Source organism: Acanthopagrus latus, chromosome 2, assembly GCF_904848185.1.
Source record: "Acanthopagrus latus isolate v.2019 chromosome 2, fAcaLat1.1, whole genome shotgun sequence".
NCBI classification, from domain to species: Eukaryota; Metazoa; Chordata; class Actinopteri; order Spariformes; family Sparidae; genus Acanthopagrus; species Acanthopagrus latus.
This window is the reverse complement of record NC_051040.1, coordinates 7005751-7031421: the sequence shown is the minus strand read 5'-3', so window position 1 is coordinate 7031421 and position 25671 is coordinate 7005751. Positions and strand designations below refer to the sequence as shown.

The 25671-nt window shown below is 39.4% G+C and overlaps 1 protein-coding gene across 6 annotated transcripts in view; it reads left to right on the top strand.

Annotated features, from left to right (window-relative positions):
* nbeab (neurobeachin b) overlaps positions 1–25671 on the top strand; it is a 221184-nt gene that overhangs the window by 43084 nt on the left and 152429 nt on the right. For all 6 annotated transcript variants that reach the window (XM_037079753.1, XM_037079762.1, XM_037079745.1 and 3 more), the window contains exons 2-8: positions 13113–13344; positions 14681–14781; positions 15023–15118; positions 15790–15911; positions 18340–18466; positions 21540–21659; positions 23760–23906. In XM_037079753.1, the coding sequence (XP_036935648.1) occupies positions 13113–13344; positions 14681–14781; positions 15023–15118; positions 15790–15911; positions 18340–18466; positions 21540–21659; positions 23760–23906 (945 nt within the window). The remainder of the gene's footprint in view (positions 1–13112; positions 13345–14680; positions 14782–15022; positions 15119–15789; positions 15912–18339; positions 18467–21539; positions 21660–23759; positions 23907–25671) is intronic.

The window sequence follows — 25671 nt, the reverse complement described above, 5'->3', positions numbered from 1 at the left end:
TTTTACCTTAGACTGATTTTAGTTTTCATGCAAATATGATTCTGGATTAAGTCGAAAATGAGGAATGGTTCCACTCTCTCAAGCATGTCAGCAACAAGATATGCTCCTGTGTTACTGTCACAGTGCATATCTATTGCAAGACTCTCTCTTTCTTAATTCAGTGAATTGTGTGGAAGCCAAACAGAGATGCAAGCAAGCTTTATACATACTGTTCTTCCACAGTTAAGTCTCTCTTAAGACTCTTTCTGCATCTTGCTCATGCTGAATAATATGATTACATATGATTTATATATATATATATATATATATATATATATATATATATATATATATATATATATATATATATATATACACACTAAAGTTAACACATGCTCACATTCACACGGGCATTCAGTTTATGTAGTTTCAGCGCCTTGACCTCGCTTTGAGCTGTCTCAAACACTGCAGCTGATTTCAACCTGTTTATTGTAGATGGAGCAGTCGGAGACAAGATGAGACAGATGTGAGAAGTCCTCGCATTGAAGCAGTGTTCAGTTAAGGATTTTTTGAGACAAAGGTGGCTCAGGGTGGGACAAAATATCGATACGGCAATACATTGTGATACTTTGCCTTTTGAAGGGTATTTAGTCTTCAGATAGATCAATGTGGTGATTATTAGATGTCTGCCTTGCAATGTTTCAGTTATCACAGATATATTTTATCATTTATACCATCATAATCATGGGCAATGCACCTGTTTACTGCTGTAACTCAAGTAATAACTCAATAAATAATCATCAGTAATATGGATGTAATGACAAAGTAGTTCATGACAACAATTGTTAGAATGAGTAGAACAGTCAGAAAATGACCTCACTTTACTGTAATGCAGCCTTTAAAACCAGAAAAAGGCAACGCTTATGTTATATCATGATGTAACGGCATCCAAAATCTAAGATGATGCTGGATATGGTCTCAAAACTCAATAATGATAATATTGTTTTGATATATTTCCCAGCCTTCAGGCGGAGAAAAGCCTGCAATGTCGGACTCATTTTCACCAGTGGCTGAACACTCCAACTGGGATTGTCTTGTAATCAGTAAAACTTATCTGAGATCAGTTGCATAAATTGTGCACCCTGACATCAACAGGCTTGGAGAGGATGTCTGAGCGGTGCAGCATTTCCAAAGCTCGGCTAGTATAAATGTACATTTAAGTTATACTCATGATTATACATTAAGACGTAATCAAGGAAACAAACAGAAAAATAAGAAGGAAGTTAATATTTCCAACTTGGCTCACTGTTTCCATCCCCTCTCCGTTTCTCTGTGTGTTCTTCATTAAGACGATTATTGCCTTTTAAAGGGAAAGAGATTAATTCTTTTCTCAGTGCTGGTCAGTGTGCAGCACAGCGGTGAGGTTAACTCATCAGTGAAGCGGAGTGGATAGATAGGCATTTGAAGTGTGGTCATTAGCATGGTTCAGCATTGATGTGAAAGCCATTCATCAAACTAAATGGGCCCACAGAAGCAATAAGCTTCTTTTCTACATATTTCACACCCGCCTCCCTTCAACGTTCCACACCCCTGTCCCTTAAATGGCTTGACCTTTATTTTGGTGACATTTTTAAAGTAAAGAAAGAAAAGGACTTAGAATAGTTCCCTGGAGTGACTGTGCCATTTTGTCTCAATGCAATCTATTGTTTGTATAATATCTCTTCATACATATCTCTTTTCAAGTTGTTCATTTTAGCAGGCACACATTGAGACCAGATGTTAACCACTGTTAATGGTCGTGTTTGTCAAGTTTGGTCTGGTCAGCTGATTTTCCAGTCTGCACTCCGATTTGAGATAGCTGCATGCCCTTGCTAATTTATTGATTTTTTTCCTTGGAGAAAAAAGAAAACTCCTCTGCACAAATTGATTTTTCTTTGCACCTTATCCCACATTTGTCCTCATTGCTCTATCAAGTACATGGTTGCATTTTCTTTCCTCCTTTTGAATGTCAGGAGTTCAAAACAAAAATCCATATAATCCCCTTTGTTTTTTACTGGGAGATAACTTTACTTTTGTCCTTATGCCATAGATACATTTGTTTTGATGATGATGATCCAGAAGTATAGGATTTGATGTTAGTAGCCAAAAAAAAAAATCAGTTCTCCTTATTGTTATGATTACAAATGACTGAAGTGGCCATAATTGTTTTGTTGGCCGCCTAATACATCAGTCTGATAATTTACTGTATGTACTATTGATATTCCAACCCTGATGTCTCATTATTATAGGACTATTATTAGATCTTTTTTTTCACATAAAAAATACTGCATCCATATGATTTCAATCAAATACTGTGACCCTCTGTTATCAGTGTAGCTTATTTGCCATTCTGTCCACTTTTCTGGTCTTTTATGGGGATACATATTACTCCCTGTACTGCAGAGTATTCAAGTATGATTCATTATTTTGTTCAGTGAGACATGCCAAAAGGAGTGCGAGTCTAATGAAAAGAATCTATTGATGTGGAAGATATTTGTGGAAATCTAAGTGTATTTATGCCAGTGCTTTTGTGAATAACTTATATCATCATTACATAACTTCTCTTTACTTTTGAGCAGTTCGGACACATTCATCTAGACTGCCTCATTGTTGCCGAAAAATAATATATTTTTTAAGTGTGAGGGGATGATGGAAAACCCAAGTATTCTGTATGGATACAGTGTTTTGTGTCCAACTCCCTCTGGTGCTGCTAAGCACTTGGCTGCGGAATGGCCGATTCATTGTTTCCTGTGCTTTACTTCTGCATACCAAATTTTTGCATCATACTTTATCCCTTTGACTGCTTCTGGTTTAAAAGTCAGCTGCAGGCTGTTCTCATTCTGTAGCTGAACTTTGGTATTGTGCTCTGCACGCACAAGTTCACAAGGAGAGGAATACTAACTGGAATAAGACAACAGCAATATTGTCATTTTTATGACATCCACGTTCAGCTTGTTTTCTTGGTTTGGTTTTCTGCTAGTGAATGTAGTGCTGTTTGTTACTAACACTGAACATCAATAGAGCTTCATGCTAACACAAACATTAACCACATAGAGACATTTGGTGTTCCAAGTTCATCATAAACAGCAGCCTCTAGTGCAAAAAAAGTCCTAATAGGTAGGGATGTAAATCGCAGGCTTCATTAGGATGCAATATTATATCAGTTCTCTCACCACTGGTTAAAATATACAGGTCCACTAATATTTCTTCAGGAAATGAAAATGGAATACCAATAGGAAATGGATACCAATTATTGGTGATCAAGGAGACTGACAACCAATAATTAGAACTGATATAGATTTGCAGTGAAAATACAAATCTTGGTTAAGACTGGCCAAAGTTGAGAATAACCAGTGTTATAATGTAACTTGCTACATTTCCTCACGTACTGCAAGTAAGTAAGATTTTGAGGTACTTTTTTATCCCTGTTTTCTACCTAAAAGTTGCTAGTTACATTGCAGATTCAAATTATTTAATGTTGACAGGTTATAACCTATCAGATAGTGTTGTGGTGGTACACTGAATGAGGCCACAATATACAGACAGAGAAAGGATGCTGCACCCTTAAATTAATATATAGTAACAGCAATTTAGACACAAAAAATCACCAATAATTGGAAAAAAATGCTGAATATTGCTATTTAAGTCATTGCATCTTCCAACAGAACAGCACAGTTAAATTTCAGCCTGCATTCATGTTTTTTCAGCATCACATTGCTGAAACAAAGCATCTTATACTGCTGAAGCATTAACAACAAGTTGGTGGACTGCTGGATGAGATGCCTGTTTGTCTGTTGACCCGGCTTTTCTCCAAAATCCCAAATATTTCCACACTGTTGATTGATTCGCTTATAGGGGAGTGAAACATGCTCATCATCTAGTTCTTGGCTGCTTGCCATCACCTGGTGTTAGTGCCATGCTCGGACGAACGTGGCGTGATCAGAATTTCAAAACACAGGCAGTATCCTCAATATGATGACATGGACTGATTTTATGACTTTGCATCGACATTGGATCATTAAACACTGAATTGATAGATTGATCTGAATCAATGGATTGCTACACCTCTAGGATGGGCAACCATTAGATCAGTGTGTCGGGGCTTTTATCAAGTCAGTGCATTCTCTGATTGTGATGATCATGACTGGACAACACAGCAACCAGTATAGTGTCATTTCAATAACTTTTTTTTTCTGACGCTCAAATCTCATATTTATTTGAAAATATCAGGCTGGACAATACTGTCCACATCTGGCAGACTAGATAAATATGTCATTGAACCTGGATCACTTCTCATTTTATTCATTTACCAATATCAGGGAGGACACCCTTCCTCTCCACAGCCGCCCCTCAGAGACTCCTTCACTGCAACGTCCGCACTCCGCCAGCAGTCTTCGTAAATAGGACATCAGTTCTATTTATTTTCACCCAATTTAGTGGCCACCGTAGGCTTCCCTCGGAAACTGTCTCAAGTCCAATCTTCACCGCCTGTCACCATGGTGACGACGAGTCTTCAGCCCTGGCCTAATCAGAAGCAGTTGAAAGTGGAGGGACTCTTGAGGGCTCGGATGCAACTCTCTTAATTCTCCGCCTCATAGTAGTGACGCACAAATGAATTTTCTCTCAGGGGGAGAAAACGCACTTGATTCAGGCTCGTAACCCTATCATGCTGAAAGAGAGGATCCACAGGGGTGAAAAATTAAACCAAGCACACACCTTAATTGCTTTCACATAAACAATTTTTGGTTTTGCTGCACAGTAAAATAAATAGCTGCTTGGTGGTTTGCTATTCCCAACACATTAGGAAATCACTGTAATGGCTCAGGCGCTTTCATTTCCTCAGACACAACAGGCTCTGTTGGATTATCTGTAGCATCGCACAATCTCATCTCTCCAGGTCGGACAGGTGAAAGTGACAATAAGCCTGTGAGCAGTTCACTGAACCTCAGTCAATGTGCAAGGTGACTGAAAGACATTATTGCTAATCTAGTTTCACCTCTGGTTTATTAACAGTGAAGCCTTCCTCTCTAAGTCTCTGCAGGCTGAGAGGAGCTGGCTGTCACTCACCACCCCGGTGCAACCACCCTAACAGGTCTGCCAGCTTGAGCTGCATAGATACCAGTTTGAGCCTAATTAAAGTGGTATTACTCTCCTGCCTCACATTCTAGTGTTGTTTCTGTAACCTTCCTCTCCGGTTTGCAAATCATCGAGCCACAGCTCCACTGAGCTTCAGAGTGTCTTAATAATTTGGAGCAGATATTCTTAATTGAAATTACATGATTAGCCAAAGCTGCAGGAGGCAGGTTTTCTTCCTTCTGTGAGCACCTCTCTGGGGAACATGGAAATGGGTCAGCTTTACCTGCGTCTGCAAAACCCTGATTTGGACCAGCACTTTGCATCATACAGCACGGACTGTTGGCGGAATTTTCTTCTCTCCCCACAGGGCAGCCCAGATCATGTGTAAGCGTGTGTGTGTAGAGCAATTGTGTAGAACACATAATTGATTAGTCTATTAGTTGTAAATTGTCAAATTAATCACCAACTATTCTGGTAATTAATTAATACCTTTGAGTATTTTTTTTAAGAAACAACATTGACATTTTTCTTCTTAACATTCTGCTGATCAGCTTGATATTTGGGGCCTGATAACGATTAGAGAGCAGAAATTCTGATCCATATATCAGCCAATAAACACACATGTTTTCCATTGATTCCTTAAATGTGGCTATCCAACACGCATATTTTAAGGTTTATCAATGAAATATATTGACTAAAATTACATCAGTGTGCTGAAACTGTAAACATCAGTGGAAAATTTTGCAATTATTTATTACCCCAAGGAATGTTTTCTGCAATATAATCTGTTAAAAAAAAGTTTTTATATATTAGTGCAAAAGAAAAGAAGTCAATAATGAAAATAATTATGAGCTGCAGCCCTGTGTGTGTGTATGTGTGTGTATGTATGTGTTTGTATGACTCTGCATTCACACTGTATAGAACTTCTGCAGCTCTTTGATGTTGAATTACGGTGCATTCAAAGAAATGTCAGCATCTTTAATTCCATTTGCATTCGAGTCGAAACAGCGTCAATACCAATTGGTGAGGTGGGTGTGCAAAGATAAGTGCTTAAGCCGACACTCAACATGCTGACTGACAACTTGTCTTTTTTACTATGACTGTACACAGAGCTCAGACACTTGTAGCACCTGAAAGACTTCAGTTTGAGCCCATCATTTTTCCATTTCCACCCTTTAGTGAGACACAGAGGGAGAAAAAGCGCATTCTGTACGTGGAATAATTAGTTGGGAATGACATCCCATATGCTGAGCTCCTAGCCGAGAAAACATGCTTTGGGTAATCTATCCCATGTGGATGAATACACTTGGAGGGTGTCATCATCATAGGATCAATTAACGGTTCTCCCATCTATTAAAAAATGCAGACTTGTAGGCTAATAAACTAAACGATAATTCAGGACATTTTGTTGGTGATAAATATTCCATGCTTTTAGTATTTACTCATGAATCAAGATATGTTTGAAATCATTGGGTCCAACAGCAACTGTGAAAAACAGAGGGACAAAACAGACTGACTGGCAGATTCATGGCAACATGGTGACCACATGGCAGGAACAGCCCTGCGATGATAAACTCCTGCAGAATGCATAATATGATTCCTTGTATAAATCTGATCCATCTGATGCCATTTTAGTGTCCAAGGACAGGCTGAAACTTGTACACCCCAGTTAATTCTGACCTTTCTCTGTATAACCTTGTCTCAGTCATGGGTTGAGGGTAATCCCTGCATTTTATCAAATGCCTAAAAAAGTGCCAAGAGTTTGATACTTGAATTAATCCATAGACACAATTCCCCCAACAACAAAATGCAACATTTTAGTAAATTAAATTAAGAGGGAAAAGTCCTTTCATTGACTTTGCGAGCACAAAATCTACACACCCCAACACAGTAGGTGGTGAAATGCACCTTTGACGCCGGTTTGCGATCCGCCAATCAATACAAACAGGAAGAAGAAGAAGCACAAGTAGCATTCTGTCGTCGTGCTAATGACGTGGAATTACTTCACCTGGGTAGAGCCACTCACCATTGAAAAGAGAGTAAAACATGTTGTAGCCAGTGTGGACGTTCTTTACAGTTTCAGATAAAGACAACACGTGTAGTTTAGAGAACATGTTCCTCAAGGGCTCGGAGACGAGGGAAAAGGCTATGGGTTTTAACACGGAAAACATTATCAGAGCCATGATTATTAAATCAGCCATCTTCGCTCACCACATTTTAGAATTTTTCTCCCTCAGGTCTGCATAAAACTACAGGTTGGGAACTTGTTTTTATATTAGCAACGTTTACAATTAGCGGCTGTCTGTCAGTATCAGCCATGAGAAATAGTTAATTAGCAGTAGCAGTACTGAAAAAAATCCATATTCTGCATCCCTGTTTCTTAAAATTAACATTTTGTTTCCTCGAATGTTCTGACTCATTTGTATCTGAATTTATAACATGTCCTTCTCAAAGCAGCAGTTTTATTGTGCAGATTACTGATAGTGCTATCATCTCTGAGTCTTAGTGAGAAAGGATTTAGCCAAGGAGCTCAGTCTCACCAGCACACTGAGCTGCCGTTGGGTTCAACTGTGGTAAACAGACCAGGGCTAGCAGTGTCCTATCATCAGAAACCATCAGGAGGAGAAGTCAGAGATAGGCACACAATAAATGAGTGTACAGTCACATTCTTTGGCTGTCAGTGCTCCCTGCTGTTACAGTATTTTAGATAAGTCCCGGAGAAGCCGCAGGGAGTCTGAAAGAAAATTGAACTTTTAGTTCTCTGGAGTTTTCGATGGAGTGAAAATATACGGTGCATATTTTGTCATGTTGCTTCCCTAGCTGCCTCTAAACATGAGAGTTTAACAGTTTAAGGTGCTAAAAGTAACACTTTTTAATTGCATTAAGCTTTGCTTGGCAAAGACACAAAATAAAAGTGCCAAGGGAAATTTAAAAAAAACAAGGCTTCGTCAGTTACCAGTAACCTTTGTCCACATTTAGATGTGTCGTACCCATATTACAGCAAGTAAGAATACATTTAAAATGTTGCAGATGTGAGACAGAGAGGCATCTAATTTATATTCAGACAATTGCTTTCTAAAGGCACAATTTAATGCTTTTTCCATCCACTATCTTCTGTCAGATTCCAGGGGTACAGTCAGAAGAATTGCAGTCAGGTCTCTCCACAGATTTTCAAGCAGCTTCACCTCCAGACCTCTGTCAGTGCCTGGGTCACTAGACACCCTGACTTTTGTCATGAAGTCACCGCAGAATTGTCTTTTCTGTGTGCTGAAAGGTCACTGTAATGCCGAAAGGTGAATCCATTCTGACGTTGTCTGTCTCTCTTCAGAGACTGCTCTCTTGTTTATTGTTTCCTCTGTTCCTCGTTTGGTTTTGCTGCAACCATCAACACCTTGTTTGTTGGAACAGGTGATGAGCCGTAGCCACTTGTTGCTGCTTTGTTTGCCACACGGCGTTCAGGCCTACTACTTTGTTCTCCACAGGCAACAGAATATGTTAATCTTGTGCTGTCAGGTTTACTGTCATTAAATAAACTCCAGGCATGCTGCCATATACCTTTGATTTAGGAGAGGAATCTATATAGCTATTCTACCAACAAGGCCTAATTAATGGAGTGTTACAGAGCTTGTTGCGTCTCAGGGTCTCTGCAGAGGAACTGCAAGTGGCCATTTGGTCCTAATGAAGCTCTAACAAACAATCCCAGTCAAACACTTACTACTCTTTTTTATATCCTTCCTTACATTTTTTGCTTTAACCAGTTATCCTATAGTTCTGCCGACAGTTATATGGGCTTCATAGTTGAAGGTGACTCGTAAAATGTTGCAACTCATAGAAGCAGGGATGTATTTGTGCTTTCTCATTTAATTAACTGAATCTCAAGATCCCAAGGAAGCAAAATAAATTTTAGCGAAATTTGTACCATAAAAATGGGTTGGAATATATGGAACAGTCAGTGTCCACTTCAGTATGACATCTACACCGTCTAATGCAGTCAAATATGACTGTCCTGCCTTAAAGAAAACCTTTTTCTAATGTAGTCCAGTACAACCCTGACCCCAATAAAAAACATACCATTACACTTAAACATTTCCCACAATGTCACCAAAAAATGAAAATAATGTTATTTGTAACAATATCTGTCAGAGCTGTTGTATTGGATTGTACCTCATGAATTGAAAACCAACCACTGAGAGCCAGTGACCACATTTTGATTAGATGGTAGAGCTTCATGTGTGAACCCCAAACAGACCTTTTCTAGCTGTTTTTGTGATGACAGATGTGAGTTTTGAGGGAGACCTTGGGACATTTTGAGCCCTGTTTGTGGTGACTAAAAGAGGTATTTTAAACCAAATCATGATGCTGTCCTAACCATAACCAAGCGGTTTTTGTGCCTACACCTTCCCAGACCATAAGCACCGTATTGTGACAAGAAAGAAATAGAAAATAGAACCAAAACAAACATAAACTTGTAACATAAAGAAGCGATAAAGCTTGTCAGAAAAGTTCTATGTGGTTTTGCAATTTAAAGGAGCTCAGGTTACATTTATTCTTCCCAAGCTCGAAGTGTCACTGTGTTACATAGTGACACAGCAAAGTATTGGAAGTAAAGGCTGGCTGATACAGAAGGTGTTTCAGACAGAAGAGGAGCAGAATGTGAGGATAACTCCATTTGCTGTGGGCTAGAAACTGTAGGTGTTTCAACATACGAAAAAGTTAGATGAAACCTGGAATGACCCATAAAGAAGAATATGGTGTCTTTGTTCATGTTTGGCACTCAGCTTTTATTAAACAGGTCACAGAAGAGAGAAAAAGAGGGAGAGAAAGAAAAGATGCACATATGTGAAGATGTGATGTGCAGCTGCAATTAACTAAACAGGAGCATATTAAATTTTAATGTACTGTATCTACAGTCTTTTACTATGTCAAAACTAATGCTGCAATATGTAACTGCAGCGGTTTGCCCCTGTATGCAAGACTTTGGACATGTACTTGTAGATGATGGGGCTCACAGCATTAAACTGAAGTGGTGTTAAAAACTCTGCATTGATTTGTTGTTCTCAAATTTTTGTATGGCTCAGAGAAGCGCTCCTCTCCATGTGTTAAAAACTCTACATTGATTTGATGTTCACAAATCTTTGTATGGCTCAGAGAAGCTCTCCTCTCCATGTGTTAAGTGTGTAATCAGTGATTTCATGTCTTTATTTACCTCTTGTAACATAATGGGAGAAAATTATTCCGGGGTTCTGAATCTGCAATTACACCACTTCTCTGGATTGTGGTGTGCCTGTGAATATTGTGATTAATAGAAACAGCCTTGAAGTCTGATAGGATTTAGTCTAGACATCATGGCTTTTTTCTTTGCAACAGTATTGGTTGGTATGTGTCACAATGGCTGTCAGGAGCAACGCACAACCACTGACTGCCTCTGGAACCATTAAACATCTCTTCTTCATTATCAGTTGATAATGTTTTACTGTTGTGTTGGTATTCTTCAGTCCTTATTAGTATTCTTTCCGACACAAAGTAGGAACCATATAAAAACATTGTGTGAGTGGGGAAACACTGTAAGTAAACACAAACAGTGTTAGGACCACAATCTTCCTGTCTCTGTTGAAACAATAAACTGAATGTAAATAACTTTTTTCTCATCTTCACGTCTTGGTGCTGCACATTAAGTAGTGGAACTTATTCATCATTGATAGCAAGACTTTTGCAGCTTCAGTGGAATTCATAAATGATCTTGCGGAAAGGGAGAGCCCAGCAGTTGCTGTATAAACTCCATTATTAGGTTTTTGTCCTTGGCATGACTGGTATCTTATGCTTTTAGTCCAATGACAAGTATGATAGATTTAGTTTCTTTGAAATCTTGTGTGCAATTTATTACTTGACCTGATCTCAAGTATATTTTGCTCCATTCACTTAAAGAGGTCATATTATGCTCATTTCCAGGGTCATACTTTTATTTGGGTATCCTTGTAGAATAGGTTTACATACTTTAATTTAAAAAAACAAACAAACAAAAAAAAAACTCATACATTTTCTCATGTGGTGCATTGCTGCAGTATCCCTTTTCACACCGTGTCTTGAACGCTCCATACCTCCCTCTCTTTTTAGAGAGGGAGGTATCGACTCTTTGGTGAGAGTCATACATGCGTATTACTTACTGGGCAGGTTGTAGTCTGTATCATTTTGTGCTAGTGGACTTGGATTTTGGATAAGTATGTGTAAATATTTATTAGCATAACTGAACTTTTTGGGCAGGATCCGGGGTTTTGGTAGCAAACTGATATTATACTGTCAAATACCCAACTGAAGGATAAAGCAACAACATGGTGGTGTCTTGTTATTGGCTTTCTCCTGGCGGAAATGCTTGGTGGCATTTGGCAGCTGTGGGAGGAGTAGGCAGTTTGGCGTGTTCCATATACAAATAAGGAGCTTTCCATCAGTTTGTTAATTTTACATCCCAGTTAACATTTTTCCTGTATATAGAAGACAGGCGTGTTACAGCTTGTTTGGCCTTACAGGAGTCGTCTGCACATTTTGGCTGACTCACAGTGCACATTACACCCACCCCATGAGTTTTCAAGCTGTGAGATTCTTGTTATTGTTAGTGCCTCACTGCCCTTTGTGCTCATTCATAAAGATGTCTGCATTGCCCTGAGGTTTTATGTAACATGCAGGCAATAACTTTTTCATTTTGCTAGAATAAACTGCCTCAGTAAATTGCTGAAATTAAAAAATGCTTATAAAAAAGTTAACTCTGTCACTTGTAGCAGATCTACATACCTGCTACATCGCTTAGGCCCAGTCCACGTACACGTTTCACTGTCCATAAAACCGACCTGAAAACACTCGCAGCCTTTCATGTACGCTGGGCACGTGCGTGTCATTGTAAACAGGAAGAAGATTGTATTATGCTGGTTGCTTGCTTAGCTACAGAATGAACAAGGCAGGGAAACATGTTTCTGAATATCTCTACCCTGAAAGGAGTTTTACAAAAGCTCCATTTTTAGTGACCTAAAACAACATTTATGTGTGTATAAAAGGCCGAGAGGCATAGAAAAAGCTTTGTTTTAAGAACTCCACATGTGGGCAGGGCCTTAAATGTGTTGCACAACTTTGTTTGACAAGTTTTAATTCTTTGAATTAGTTTGAACGCATCCTTTCCCATGAGGCCTTCTCCATTTTCCACCTGAAACTTTTTAATGCACACTGAAGTGTGTTTATACCTCAGAGAGTGTAAAACACTTCTGCGGATGTCTGCGCAGCAACCGCACTCTGGAAGGAGGAAAAACTGTCTGTCCAATCTTCAAGTCCTTGCAGTCCACTGACACACATCATTGTAATGTAATTGCACCAAGATCTGATGATGATTGAGGTAAGGCTCGATTTATAAGTCCATGGATGAGTCTCTTTCCACTACTTTTGATCTCACCTAGCTATTACCTGTCAATCACGGTAATGTGCAGTGGGTATCTAGGCCCATTTTCCAGCTGCTTGCTTTGATGCCCACCAGCAAGTTGTTGTCAGTGCTCTCCTCATATACCATGCACTTCTTTAGAGGCCTAATTTCATGCTTGATGAACTTGAAGAACTGCATTATTGATTGTTGTTCTCTACTTTCTTAATAGTGATTATCATTTGTGACTCACAAGCGGCAGCGGGGCAATAAGGACTGCCCTCCCCCTCCTCGTTTCATTAAATGCCCGGCTATTTTATTTTCACGGGTGCTTAAATTCTGATCAACATCTTTTAAGGAGGAAAAGTGATCTCCACTTTCTTTCCCAGTGCCGGCCAGCCCTTTCACATCAGAGCAGTGACCCACAAAATATATGAAAGCATTCTCCTGGTTAATTTCCCCTTGGAGAAAAAACCTGATCAAGACCAGAGGTGAAAGTTGGGTCGAACAGCCACACTGAGAGTGCACGTTTAGATCCATATCGCTCCATGCTGCACGTGGAAGGTATAAAAATGCAATCTTTTTTTACATTACCCTTCTGTCACATCTTGCTCTGCAGTTGGTGGGCGGTGAGTTCGATCTGGAGACCAACTTCATTATCCAGGATGCGGAAAGCATTGGCTGCATGGTGGAGCTGCTGGAGCACTGCGACGTCACCTGTCAGGCTGAAATCTGGAGCATGTTCACCGCCATCCTCCGGAAGAGTGTTCGAAACCTACAAACGAGCACTGAGGTCGGACTCATCCAGCAGGTGCTGCTCAAAATGAACTCAGTGGATGACATGATTGCAGGTATGATAATGGTGTGAGCAGGTGGTAGGAGTAGTACATGTTGATTTGTATCATTTTAAGGAAAGTAAGATTTCAATGTGCTCTTTAGGAATCTAGATAACTTTTCCAAATACTCCAAAGACCTTCAATAATGGGATCAAAGACAATATATCTTAAAACCTTTAAAACTATTAATGTCCCCTGTTAGTATTGTCTCTGTGAAAATATATCAAAGCAAAATCTAAACAGTCAATGAGGGCACAAGTGAATTCCTTTAGATATGTTTAAAATATAGAAGCAATGAAAGCACTATGAATAAGAAAACCGTGGTTTTGATTTATCAACCATTTAATCACTATCACTCCCTTTTTTGTCAGTAATTGAAGCATTTCATTCACCTAATCATTTTAGGAATATTTTAAGTCACACTGACAAAATTAATCTTGAATTTAAACGATGGTGCTTTACTTTGTAATTGATAGAAGGTAGAACATTCCCTCACATAAATTGTACTCTATCACATATTTGATCTAGAATATGTTATATATATTTAGTAAATCCCTCTCCAGTTATAAATAATTCTTTTTCGTCTTGTTCCAGAAGTTGAATTTTTGAAATCATGTAGGTTGATCTGTGTGTAGACTTTGGCACAAGAGGGCTATTCCCACATTCAGTGTTCAACAGTGACGTATAAATTTTTTCTGGGCTCCATTTAAAATCAGATTTTAAGAGATGAACCTACAGGCACAATCTGTGGCATCACAAATAGTTTAGAAAACAGTCTGGTCCAGTATTACACAAGTTGCAGTATGTGATCGGTCACAGTGTTGTAAGGATGTCTTTACTCTTGTTTTTTGATACATTTAGGCTTTTCTGGAAGCCCTTTTAGAGCCCCTGTAATCTGTATTCAGGTCATTGTATGGTTGTCTGTGGAAGTCAGTGTCACTTTGGTATTTTGCTCTGTGCAAATTACATCCATACCTTGTGTAACCTGTAAATTATGTTTCAGCTGATGAAATCCAAATGCATTTTCTCTGCAGTGTTGCTGCGCCTCTGAGTTGAACAATTTAGACATCACTTTGATTTACAAGTCAGTTTCCATGTAATTGTAGTGGAAGTGTTTCTGTGACAGATTTAATGGAATTTCACAGACAATGAACTCAGTGAGAACTAAAGCGAAACTGTTTTTTATTATCTCTGGAGCTGATGCATATGAATACTTTTCACCACGAGGACCTCCTGTGCAGTGTGGATGAAATTTAATATCTGCATGATGCAGCAATTTCATGATCGTCCTCTCTCTCCTCTTGTTTATGTGTGTGTTTGGTGATGTGTGCATCATATCTTGCCTTTAAAGACTTGCTAGTGGACATGTTGGGAGTGCTGGCTAGCTACAGCATCACAGTGAAGGAACTGAAGTTGCTCTTCAGCATGCTACGAGGGGAAGGAGGCCTTTGGGTAAGTGATAGCATAATGTGGATTCAGTGTGTTAGACTGAAGTTGTTCTTTTTTTTTTATGTGTGGTTTGACACTGTCACTCGAGTTGCCACCAGAGAGCCATCACACTGATATGTCTGAGGCTTGTTTTGTGATTGACTTACTGCAGGATGAAGTAACTGACATTGTATTGACTGCACTCTAAACTGTCAGAGAGAAGGCCTTGACTTTCTTCTTCTGACTCATTTCATCACCTGTGCAGCCGAGGCATGCGGTCAAAATGTTGTCGGTGCTGAATCAGATGCCCCAGAGACACGGTCCAGATGCCTTCTTCAACTTTCCTGGTCGCAGTGCAGCAGTAAGCTTTCACACATTTCCACTCTGCTCTCAATTTAAAAATGGCATTTAGTGTTAACCACTTTTCTCGGACAACATATTCCCTCAAACATAATTCCACTGAACAACATTGTTGTCATTGTCTCACTGGTATGATATTGAAAAAATTATGGAAGTATAATGTAATAGTGCAAGGATGATGAATTGATTTCATAGAATAGTCAGACGTTGGGAATGTAATGTGAACCGTTTGTATCCTTTTGCATAACGTTAAACAAGTTGACTAAAGTGGATGAATGAGTTGTCACATTAGTTTAATGAAATGTACATTTTCTCTGCAACTTTATCCAGAAGCAAATAGCTCTGGAAGCTCGGCTGAACAGCTGCCATTGTAACATTTTCAGCACGAACAGGAATTATAATGCAATCAGTTGCAATTAGCAGTTTTCATTTTATAAAATGTTTGATAACTTAGAACATAACCAGAGGTCTTACCTAAACAAACAATCCCATAAATCTTGCTGTTATGTCTTGGACACAAAGAAAAAAAACACTGGTCATTTTTTTCATTAGTTTTGCTCTCTGATTCAAGTTTATTTCTAAGTTGATCTTAATTTGACTCACTCCAGCAGAGGCGGTGCTGCGGATTTTTAATGACTGCGTGTTTTCTGTCTTTTCTGCTTTTTGTCACAGGCTATTGCTTTACCTCCTATTGCCAAGTGGCCTTATCAAAATGGGTTTACATTCAACACCTGGTTCAGAATGGATCCCTTGAACAACATCAATGTCGACAAGGACAAACCATATCTCTACTGGTGAGTACACGATTAAACACATTTGTGCTGCTTAGCTCTCTCACGGGTGCTTTCGGTCTACATTATGACACCAGAGAGAAGAGAATTACACTTTTCTGTTTTTCATCAATCTAATTGCTTTAGCTGAGTATTAGAAATCATTCCCTCTCCGCAGGGACCTATAAAGCTACCAGCAGCTTTATTGACAAATCAATATGCTCTCTGATACTCTGTGACCTACAGTGATTTTCCCAGCTAAGGAGATTATGACTGGAACTTGTTTTTCAAGGTTAAACTAGTTTTACAGACATTATTTTTCCACACACAAGTGACAGTTATGTAATGTTGTTTGTGAAAGGGCTTCATTTTTTCCCAGATAGGTACTCATGAATTATAATGGAGAAAAGGGGGAATTAGGTGAGATTATTAAGATTAAAACCCATGGAAGCGTGAACTACAGAGACTGGCACTGGCTGTTACAGAGGTGGACTGCTGCAGTGGGAGGCACTGTGGAGGTATTAATTTAGATCCGAATATCTGCCACATAAGGCCAACATACCAGCTCCTGCAGGGGGCTTATGGGTAATTAGAGCAAAAATCAATATCTCAAAAGTGCACTGTTGTCCTGTAGCCATTTTTTTCCATTTATGAGAGGAGCTTTTGGAGAAAATCACAGAACACAATGGACGTTTTAAAAGAGCCATGTAAGGGAATGAGATGAAAGGGCAGAGCTGGCCGATGGGTTCACACTGTTTGGTCAGAGATAACAGTTAGTTCATTGTATCATCTGCTGGCTGCCATTGCTTTACCTGGATCACACAGTTTCAATGAAAGAATCTACTCACCTTGGAAGAACTCGTTCTGTGTTTCTCTGATGTGTAACATCAAAAAGAAAAAAAAAAAAGCCCAAAATACTGGCTTAGCGAAGTTATTGGTATTCATGTGGCAGCGATTTCTTACTGACAGAGTCACAAAAAGGCTGAGATATGCCAAGCTAATCCTGTTTGTGCGTTGCTCCGAGGGCCTCATAGCTCAGTGGCCGGGCATGTAGACAACAATAAAAAAAAAAAAAAAAGAATTGTATCTTCAGAAGCGGACTGAGGTTTGTTGCTTTTCATCTGATGTGCAATCACAAGCAGGTTTGTCCAGGGGAGCGTCTTGGCTGGCTCAGTGGTACCGAGGTGTGGGGGCTCTATATCTCTCTGTCCCTGCATGCGCCCTGCAATATAAAAGCCCAGGTCCTCTTTATCTGCCCTGACAAAGAGGTCTGTTTGTTTTAGATGATCCCAGTAGGTGGTCGTGATGTGGGGCTTCAAATGTGGTGCACTACTATAGACGTAAAGACTGTGGGAGAGTAGTGACTATATGTCAGCAGAGAAAAAGATGTTCAGTCCAAGGAGGGAAAGAAGAGAGAACTAGCGTGGTATTTGCAGGATTGTGTGTATGTGTGTATGTGTGTGTGCGTGCGTGCGTGCAGGGTGTCGGCTGGACAAAGTCTGCTGATATTGTATACAGGCGGCATTTCCTCATTGCTGACATTATATATCTTTTATCTGTGGAGTCAAGAAGATCAGAGTGGAGGGATTAGACCCTGGGAGCATCACTAAAGTGTGCTTGTCTAATAAGAGTCTTTGTAGTTTTTTCCGTGCCTGCAAAATTTTGCAGTCGGTATGGTCTCTCCTAAGGTTTGTTCCGGTTCTGTCTGGTTAAATGTAATATAATTCTCATAAGGTTTTTTTTTTTTAGAATTAGCTCTGCAGATTGCTTTGTGTCTTCACAGCGGCAGGCATTTTAAAGTATGATGATCCCAATCTTATTGTACAGAAGAAAGTCACTGTTTCACTTCAGTTATTGGATTGTATGCAATGCACATCTTTGTTAAAGCCTCTGGAGGTTTTACCTGAAATGGCAAAAATATATATATGATATCAAAGTTTGTTGAGTAAAAATAAGTGTCATAACAATGAGAAAACCTAGTTCAAACAACAGCTCATCTAGCTGTTAAGAAAACATTTTAAGACAGTGTAGGCATGACAGGTCAGGTTTATTGAGATCATTTTGACAACATTCAAAAGTTAGAGGCTAAAGTCCAATCATGCTAATGAATCTGTTGGAGGGAGAGAGGGTACAGTTCAAGCTCCAACACTTACTATTGATCAGGTGTTCACCAGTGCTAGCTGAATAAGCTGTACAGTATTTCGTTAGCTAGCTAATTGCAATAGTCTACATAGAGATGAGTTGGCTCAGCTGCAGCTTGGCAGATCAGGGGGGAGCAGGGAGGTTTGGTTTGGGTGGGCCAACCTGCCTGGATTTTTTGATCGATGATGAAGCTGAATCTGCTGTTTTAAGGGAAAAAAAGTTATGTAACGTTGCTTTAAAATCCTAAAAAATGCTGACATCGATCTGTTTGTCAGTTAATGATGGATACTGTGCATGTTTCTGCTTACAGCTTTCGTACCAGCAAGGGCATCGGCTACTCTGCACATTTTGTTGGTAACTGCTTGATCGTGACATCCCTCAAGTCTAAAGGAAAAGGTTTCCAACATTGTGTGAAGTATGATTTTCAGCCCAGGAAGGTAAGAACAGCTTTCAATTGTGTTTTTCAGCTTTTGAATAGCATATGATTATTTTAGTATATGAAATGAATTACTGCACAATGAAGACTGGAGACTGTTTCAAATGTAAGTGAACGTCATCTGAACATGGATTACATTATACCAAACATCGAATTCCAGAATTTTCACATAATTTTGGCCTGAGCTGAGTGGAATTAGGTTTGTTTTTCATTCAAAACAAGCAGAAATTACACTTCTCTTTAAAAACGCCCTGCAGTTTTGGCAACACTTAACCGTGACTCCCTCCCCACCACCTGTTCTGTTATTGGCATTACAAAGTTGTATGTCTACTCATAGTCCTGGAGTGTTAAGACTCCCGGAGGAGTCTTGCAGGTGTAATTGGATGGAAATGTAGATGAGAAAATGAAACTTAATTTAGCGTGGAATGTCAGTGTAGCGTAGCTGTCCCTGCAGAGAAGGAAAACAGGCTCAAAGCATGTGTCAAACAATTAGGTACTTCACGCAACACCTGAGAACAACTATTCATCCTCTTCCTACTGCCACAGTTTGGCTATCGTATTGGAGAAACTCTTAGGAGATAAAACACGTTGAATGAAGTTTTTAATTGATTCTAGGTTCAGACATCTGCAGATAAGTGGCATTCTAAATTATCTGCAGTCTGCCTCCACTCCTCCCTCAGCCATGAATCCTCTTTAAAGTGTCCTTACCTTTGTGTGAAGACGGCTGTAATTCCATTAGACTGCTCGCAGTGCCCTTCATGGGTCAAACTAATAAACAAGTGGGTGCACAGTCACATAAGAGATGGACAACCTATTGCCTTCTGCTGTGAGCTGTTGTGCCCAGCTTGCCCCTGTCTGTTATATTCGTTGCATGAGTTAACACAGCTAGTAAGAAAGTATAGCCTTAGGGCTAGCTGTAGCAACAGTCTGTCTGTCATCATCTAAAATACATGAAATATTGGAATATTTGTTGAGCATTCATTTTTATTTTGTCTTCTTAGCAGAAAGAAATCAGCTAAGTCTGCCAGCGTGGTGCAAATGTTGTAATGATAGAGGTTATTTACCCTTGTTAACAGATGTTCTGCTTGGTTGGGAGGCAGTGGCACTCATGCAAAGAGTCAAATGCGTGGCATTCCTGGAATGTAATCCCATGTTGCAATGAATAGATGTGTTTCAGCCCTGACTTGGAATAATAATCTTACAGACATTGCAACAAACACTGTTATTATCTTTCTTAGTGGAATGAAACCACTCTTTGGAGCTTTTATTCATTCTGCCATGACTCCTTCTTGTCAGTTTCCAGCAGTGTCAATACAAAAGTTTAAACTTACAGTGAACAAATTGTTTCCATTAAATTTTTCAAAGAAAATTTATGGTGAGCTAAGAAACTGTTATGGCTGTATTTTACTGTGAATCGTCATTTTTAAAGTCTCTTTTTATTTAGAATTTCTATTTTGCTCACAAGCACAGATTAATACAATTAATACAATATGACTGTTTGCCTACTCGTCCATCCATTTACCGAGATACCCATATGCAATGGTTCCCTGTTTGTTTGTTTCACGTATTGTCCTTTTGGAAACCCTTTTTGTGTCTGCAGCAATTGTTGCAACAACCACAGTATTACAACAATTACATTCAAAAACAGACATTAAACATAATGTGCTTCACAACCTCACCAACAGTAAAGGCTAGAAATGATCAGAATGCAACCAAAGAAAATCTGATATCACAGGGATCTCTGGGTATGGGAAGTCCACAAAGGTGCCCTGTATCTCTGCCCTGATAGTAATAACTCATATTCACCACAGAGAGCGTGTGATACATCACTTAGGATGGCCTGTCCTTCTTCTGCCATGCGTGTCCCACAAAGCAGTGTCTCACTGTGTTGTTCTTGACCTGCAATCTTGCCAGACATACTAACAGTCTTACTGAGTTTGTTCTTAACTACAAACAGTGACAAAATACCAGACAACAAAGCAGGAAGTTAAAATACAATCTGTAAAAGAATGATAAAGCAGATCAAGTATTTGAATGTCCACTCAAAACTGTTAAAATAAATATTACATAATCCATATTACATAATCATGTAAATCCTCTTCTGTATGTTACACTTATGTCACTCTATAGTGTTCTTATACGTCAGTGTTTCACACAAGATCCTGAAGTTTGAAATCGTAGCTAAACTGATCCTGCCTTCAACTTTTCAATTCAAAGAGCCGCAAAAAAGATCTGAGTAAGCGAACATTTTGGAGAGATGTTCAATGTTAAATCAAAGGAACTTACATCAGTGTTACAACTGCTGCATCAGCAAAACAGAATATGAGATAACCCGTTGGATAAAAATGTGGAAAAGCTGAAGCAATAAAAATGCAGCAAGTGTTCTGATGTGAATAAATAATATATAGTATGTACAGGATCTGCTTTAGGAAGTGCAATCAAAGCAGTTTAAGTTTAAAACTTTTTGTTTTTATTTCACTATAAACAGTGCTTAAGATATGTTTCACTTTATCGATGTGGAAAGCATCAGTAAATTTGGCCACAGGACGGGGTTGCAATTTTTAACAAATATGGTAAAGAATTCCATTCATGTTTCCTTGTCTTTACTATACAGTTGTTTAGTAATCAATATCTCTTTTTCATGTCTTCTTTAATGTGATTTTTGTATTCGTTAGACATGACATCTTTTTAAAGTCACCTCCCCAGCTGAGGACTTGCTTTGACTCGACTGGCTGTAGTCCCTGAATAATTACAACCGGTATCTGACGTGGCTTTGTTCCCACTGAAATATGAGTTGTCTTGCCTCCTTTTAGCATTTTCTCTGATCTATTATTCACAATGTTCCACTGCAGATTTCAGAACATTAGGTGGGAAACCTCATGGCCGTGGATTTCTACTGTAGTAACTTTGATGTTTATTTGAATTTCCAGGCTTTAAAAGAAACAAATTGGAGAGCTTAGTATTTTTGGAGATATTGCTCAATAAACCAAACTTGTGTTGAGTGTAAATATGTCTAACAAAAGACAGATAATGACTGAGTATCTTTTCTATCTGACCCTCTTCTCCCCTCTCAGTGGTACATGATCAGTATAGTTCACATATACAGCCGCTGGAGGAACAGTGAAATCAGATGCTACGTCAACGGACAGCTTGTTTCTTATGGAGACATGGCATGGCACGTCAACACAAATGATGTAAGCACTTTTCTCTTTCCTCCTCCTCACTGCTGTCATCTTTTTTCCACCCTCATTTTGATGTTCATTGGCACAGGAGTGACTGAGGCTGCCACGTCGACATTTCACATGGCTGGAAAATGTGAGAGGGGAAAAAAAAAAAGCATCCTCAAGAGTGTTCATTGAGCAAAAATGAGTTTTACCGCATCGACATGGATTTCTCTCAGAAATATGACTGACATTTCAGTCTTAATTTGAGCGTCCATTTGTCACAGAGCTGTGCTGCGAGAGGGTGGAAGATGGAACATCAAACATTGCGAAAACAGATTTATGTACAGAGGAGATATTCATCTATGTATAGGGTGCCAAAAAGACAAAATCTACTGTATGTGTATGAGCAGAGATTGTGAACACCCTCAGACTGAAGCATTCTTGTTTAAAATGTATGACACCACTGCGGGTGGTGGTGTAATAGTATAGATATTTGCATGTGTGAATGACTGTAATCCAAAATGAAGCTTGTAGTCGTCCACGGCTCTTAAGGACAGATTTAAAAAGCAATTTCCACTAGTACTGATGAGACACATTTCCAAATGTGTGCTTCAGTCTGTACCTGTGTATTCAAGGGAAAATTACACAGATGACAGGTTGAGATTTAAGGGTGGTTCATGAAATATTCCAGCACATTAAATAGAGCTGCCCTCAATTATGATGGATGGTTTTTGTAGAGGGATATTCCCATGTCTGAAGCGAAAGTAGAGCCTGTAAGGTAGCATTATTCTGATGAGGAGGACTATTTACCGTGATGGAAGCAGGCGTCGTCATAATCCTAATCATACCTAGAACACACCAAGAGAATAGTTTAGATCAGATTAGCCTATTTCAACCAAGGGAAGGGCATCACACCACCACACAGTGGTACCAGAGGAAGCCGTTTTCTCCACCCTTGAAGCTTAACATTTCCCCGGATCAGGATTATTTAAACAACAGCAGCTGCTGTCACCTCATATGTCACAGTGAGTAAGGTCATGCAACTGGATACAGAGAAATATTATAAGCTGTGACAGCTAGCGTGGTGCTACATACGATCAGTTTCTGGTGACATGAATAATTTGAAAAAGTTTGAAGGAAAAGTTCACCCAAAAAAGAAAGTCACGATTTATTTACCTCCATACGGACGGAAAGTCAGGTTAAGATTTAAAGTCAGCAAATCGTTTCTGGAGCTTCACAACAAAACAGCACTGCAGCATTCTTCTAAACAACTTAATTGGATGGGACTTGTTTTAAAATGTAAAACAACAAAGGAAAAAACATAAGATGGCTCCAAACAACTCATCAGGTATGATCCAAATCTGAATCTGACTGAATTTTCATTTTTGGATGACTTGTTCTTTTAAAGTTGTAGTTGACATTGATGTAGATTAGAAACAGATCATTTGTATTGTTGATTTTCAAACATGTTCCCATCTTGTATTATTTTTCTTAAAAAGTGAAATCTTGTCCTCAGCCAACTAACTTAGAAAACATAGATGATCACCATCCTTCTGCTCTTGCCAACTTAGAAACAGGAATGAAGAAAGTCTGTTGTTTTTAGCTTAGTTAGCACAGTAACATTGGAAAGATTTTGTGTTACTTCCTGTCTGTATTTAGTTGGTTAAAAAAAGGTATCACAACACAAACAATGAGATTGAATGGGCTTCTCTCACAAGGTTAAATGTGTGAGACAAGCTTGTTCAAGATTTTGAATCATCTACTACTATTTGTATGGACATTGATATTGTCTGTATCTTCACTTGTTATTTAATTCACTTCGGCTGGTGTAAGTTATCCTTCAATTCTATCTTGAATGCAATCACAGCACATATTCTCTCCATCCCAGAGGTTATATTGAGGTTTCCTATCTTTGTAAATCAGAGCCATTGTTTAGGGAGTTGTCAAGGTTAAGACAAAAACAACACAGATGGGGATGTTTTTCTCGATAGTTACATAGTTTCTTGCTAAAAAAAAATTAAGAATATAACGCATTTGTGCAATGACCGTTTTTCCAACCAGGCTGTTTGTGAATTTGGACATACTATTGGATAAACTGATGGAGGTTTTTTGTCTGTGTCCCTCTTCCAGAGCTACGATAAGTGCTTCCTCGGCTCCTCCGAGACAGCAGACGCCAACAGAGTCTTCTGCGGTCAGCTGGGAGCCGTCTACGTGTTCAGCGAAGCCCTCAATCCCGCACAGATATTTGCAATTCATCAGCTCGGACCAGGCTATAAGGTATGTGCTTGAGGGTAACTAAATTAGATTACATGTAAGCAGTCTGCATCACCTATCAATCTGTGAAATCAATGCCCCCTGCTGCCCTGCTGCAGCTCCTTTGCCGTCCTGGGAGCGATGCTTTTCGCCCCAGATAAACGGCTGCATAAATTACCTACTTCTTGGAAATAATGGCACAATACAGCAAGGGAAGCAGCGGGCGCTCCGAGGGGATAGAGTCTTGAGCCGACTTATATCAGCTGCAGCAGGTGTAGCACTCCCGAGCTCCATGACAAAGACCAAAAGATTGTGTGTATAGAAAGATGCTGACCTGCCCAGGAGGGGATTCAGCTGTGAATGTTAATCATAAGGTGACAAAACATTTGGTTTGCACATTTTATTTATTTAGATTTTACTTATTTATTTACTGTGTCCCCAAATATTCCATACATCTTTAATGAGATGCAGGGAGTGTCTCACTTTATTCTCAGATTCAGAGACATCTTTCTCTCTCACTCGCTGTCTCACTTCGGCTCCTGATGCTCACAAAGTGTGGCTGTCTGCGTCACAGTTTCAAGCCCTGCACTGTGTCACAAATGGAGGAATGACACGCGCTGCCAAATCAGCTTTGAACACAGGATGTGTCTCAGACTATTTACAGTATCTCTGTCCATTTAACAGCAGTTCTGTTTGCTCTCCAGCTGCTTTGAAGACAAAATTATGTTTTTTTTGTTTTTTTTTTTTTAAAGGCAGGAAGGAACAATATTCTGTTGGAGATTGTGAGAGGGATGTTTGTGATTTCAATCAGGTCTCTGAATGGCTGGAAATTCCCACGAGAACCCGTCGTTTGCTCTTTTCACTAATGGATGGTGACTCGCAGTTTACCTCTGTAATTGTGGTTCTAGACCTTTGATTAGAGAGGTAACACACAGCAGAGCGATCCTCCAGATTTCTCAAAATAATGAACAGCATGTCCCGGGGAGACAATTACCTGCATTTGATGAAGCTGCGAATGGTGTTGTTAATGGTGAGTATGATAGAGGCAGCCAGGTGAGTTGAGGAGGAAGGTCAGAGAGTTGTCAGGCCCACTGATTGGTTGCTGCAATGGGAGTGCTGTCCAGGGGAAAAGAGGCCTGTCTGTTTTAATTGAAAACTGCCAGGAAGAGTGCGAGTGCAGCAGATCACAGTGCACATCTGCTACAGTATGTACATCGGCCTCTCATTATATCTGCTTCAGCTGAGCTCCACAGCTTGGGAAAAGACATCTGAGCTGATGTATGATTTATTTTCTGATCCATGGTCCCCTCATCCATGTTTGATATGTGACACGCTTCCCCTTGCTCTCAGTGTACTGAATGTAACTGTAACTACTGTGGTGAGTTGAAATGCAGAGATTATTGCTGCCTAGGGTAACTATTTCTACATTATGATTTATGGCCAAAAATCTGACAGACCTGTTAGAAGAATCTGCTCCCTGGGCTCTTCTCATATTGCTGTATGCAAAATTGCACTCACGCTCTGGATTTATTTCATTTAGACTCCCAAACAACTCTTGCTCTATATTGCTGTTTCTATGACTGACTTGAAACATTCCCTGCCTTTTGGAGATAACATCAAGGGGCACTGTTGTATGTACAGATGCTGAGACTGATATATCGGACTGTCATTCATCACTGTTGTTTCAACGGATCTTATAACCTTTGGTGATAGTCTTGGAAATTGTGGGCTAAAAGATTCATACGAGGGAATTGCCTCAGAATTGTGTGAGATGTATCTCAGAATAATA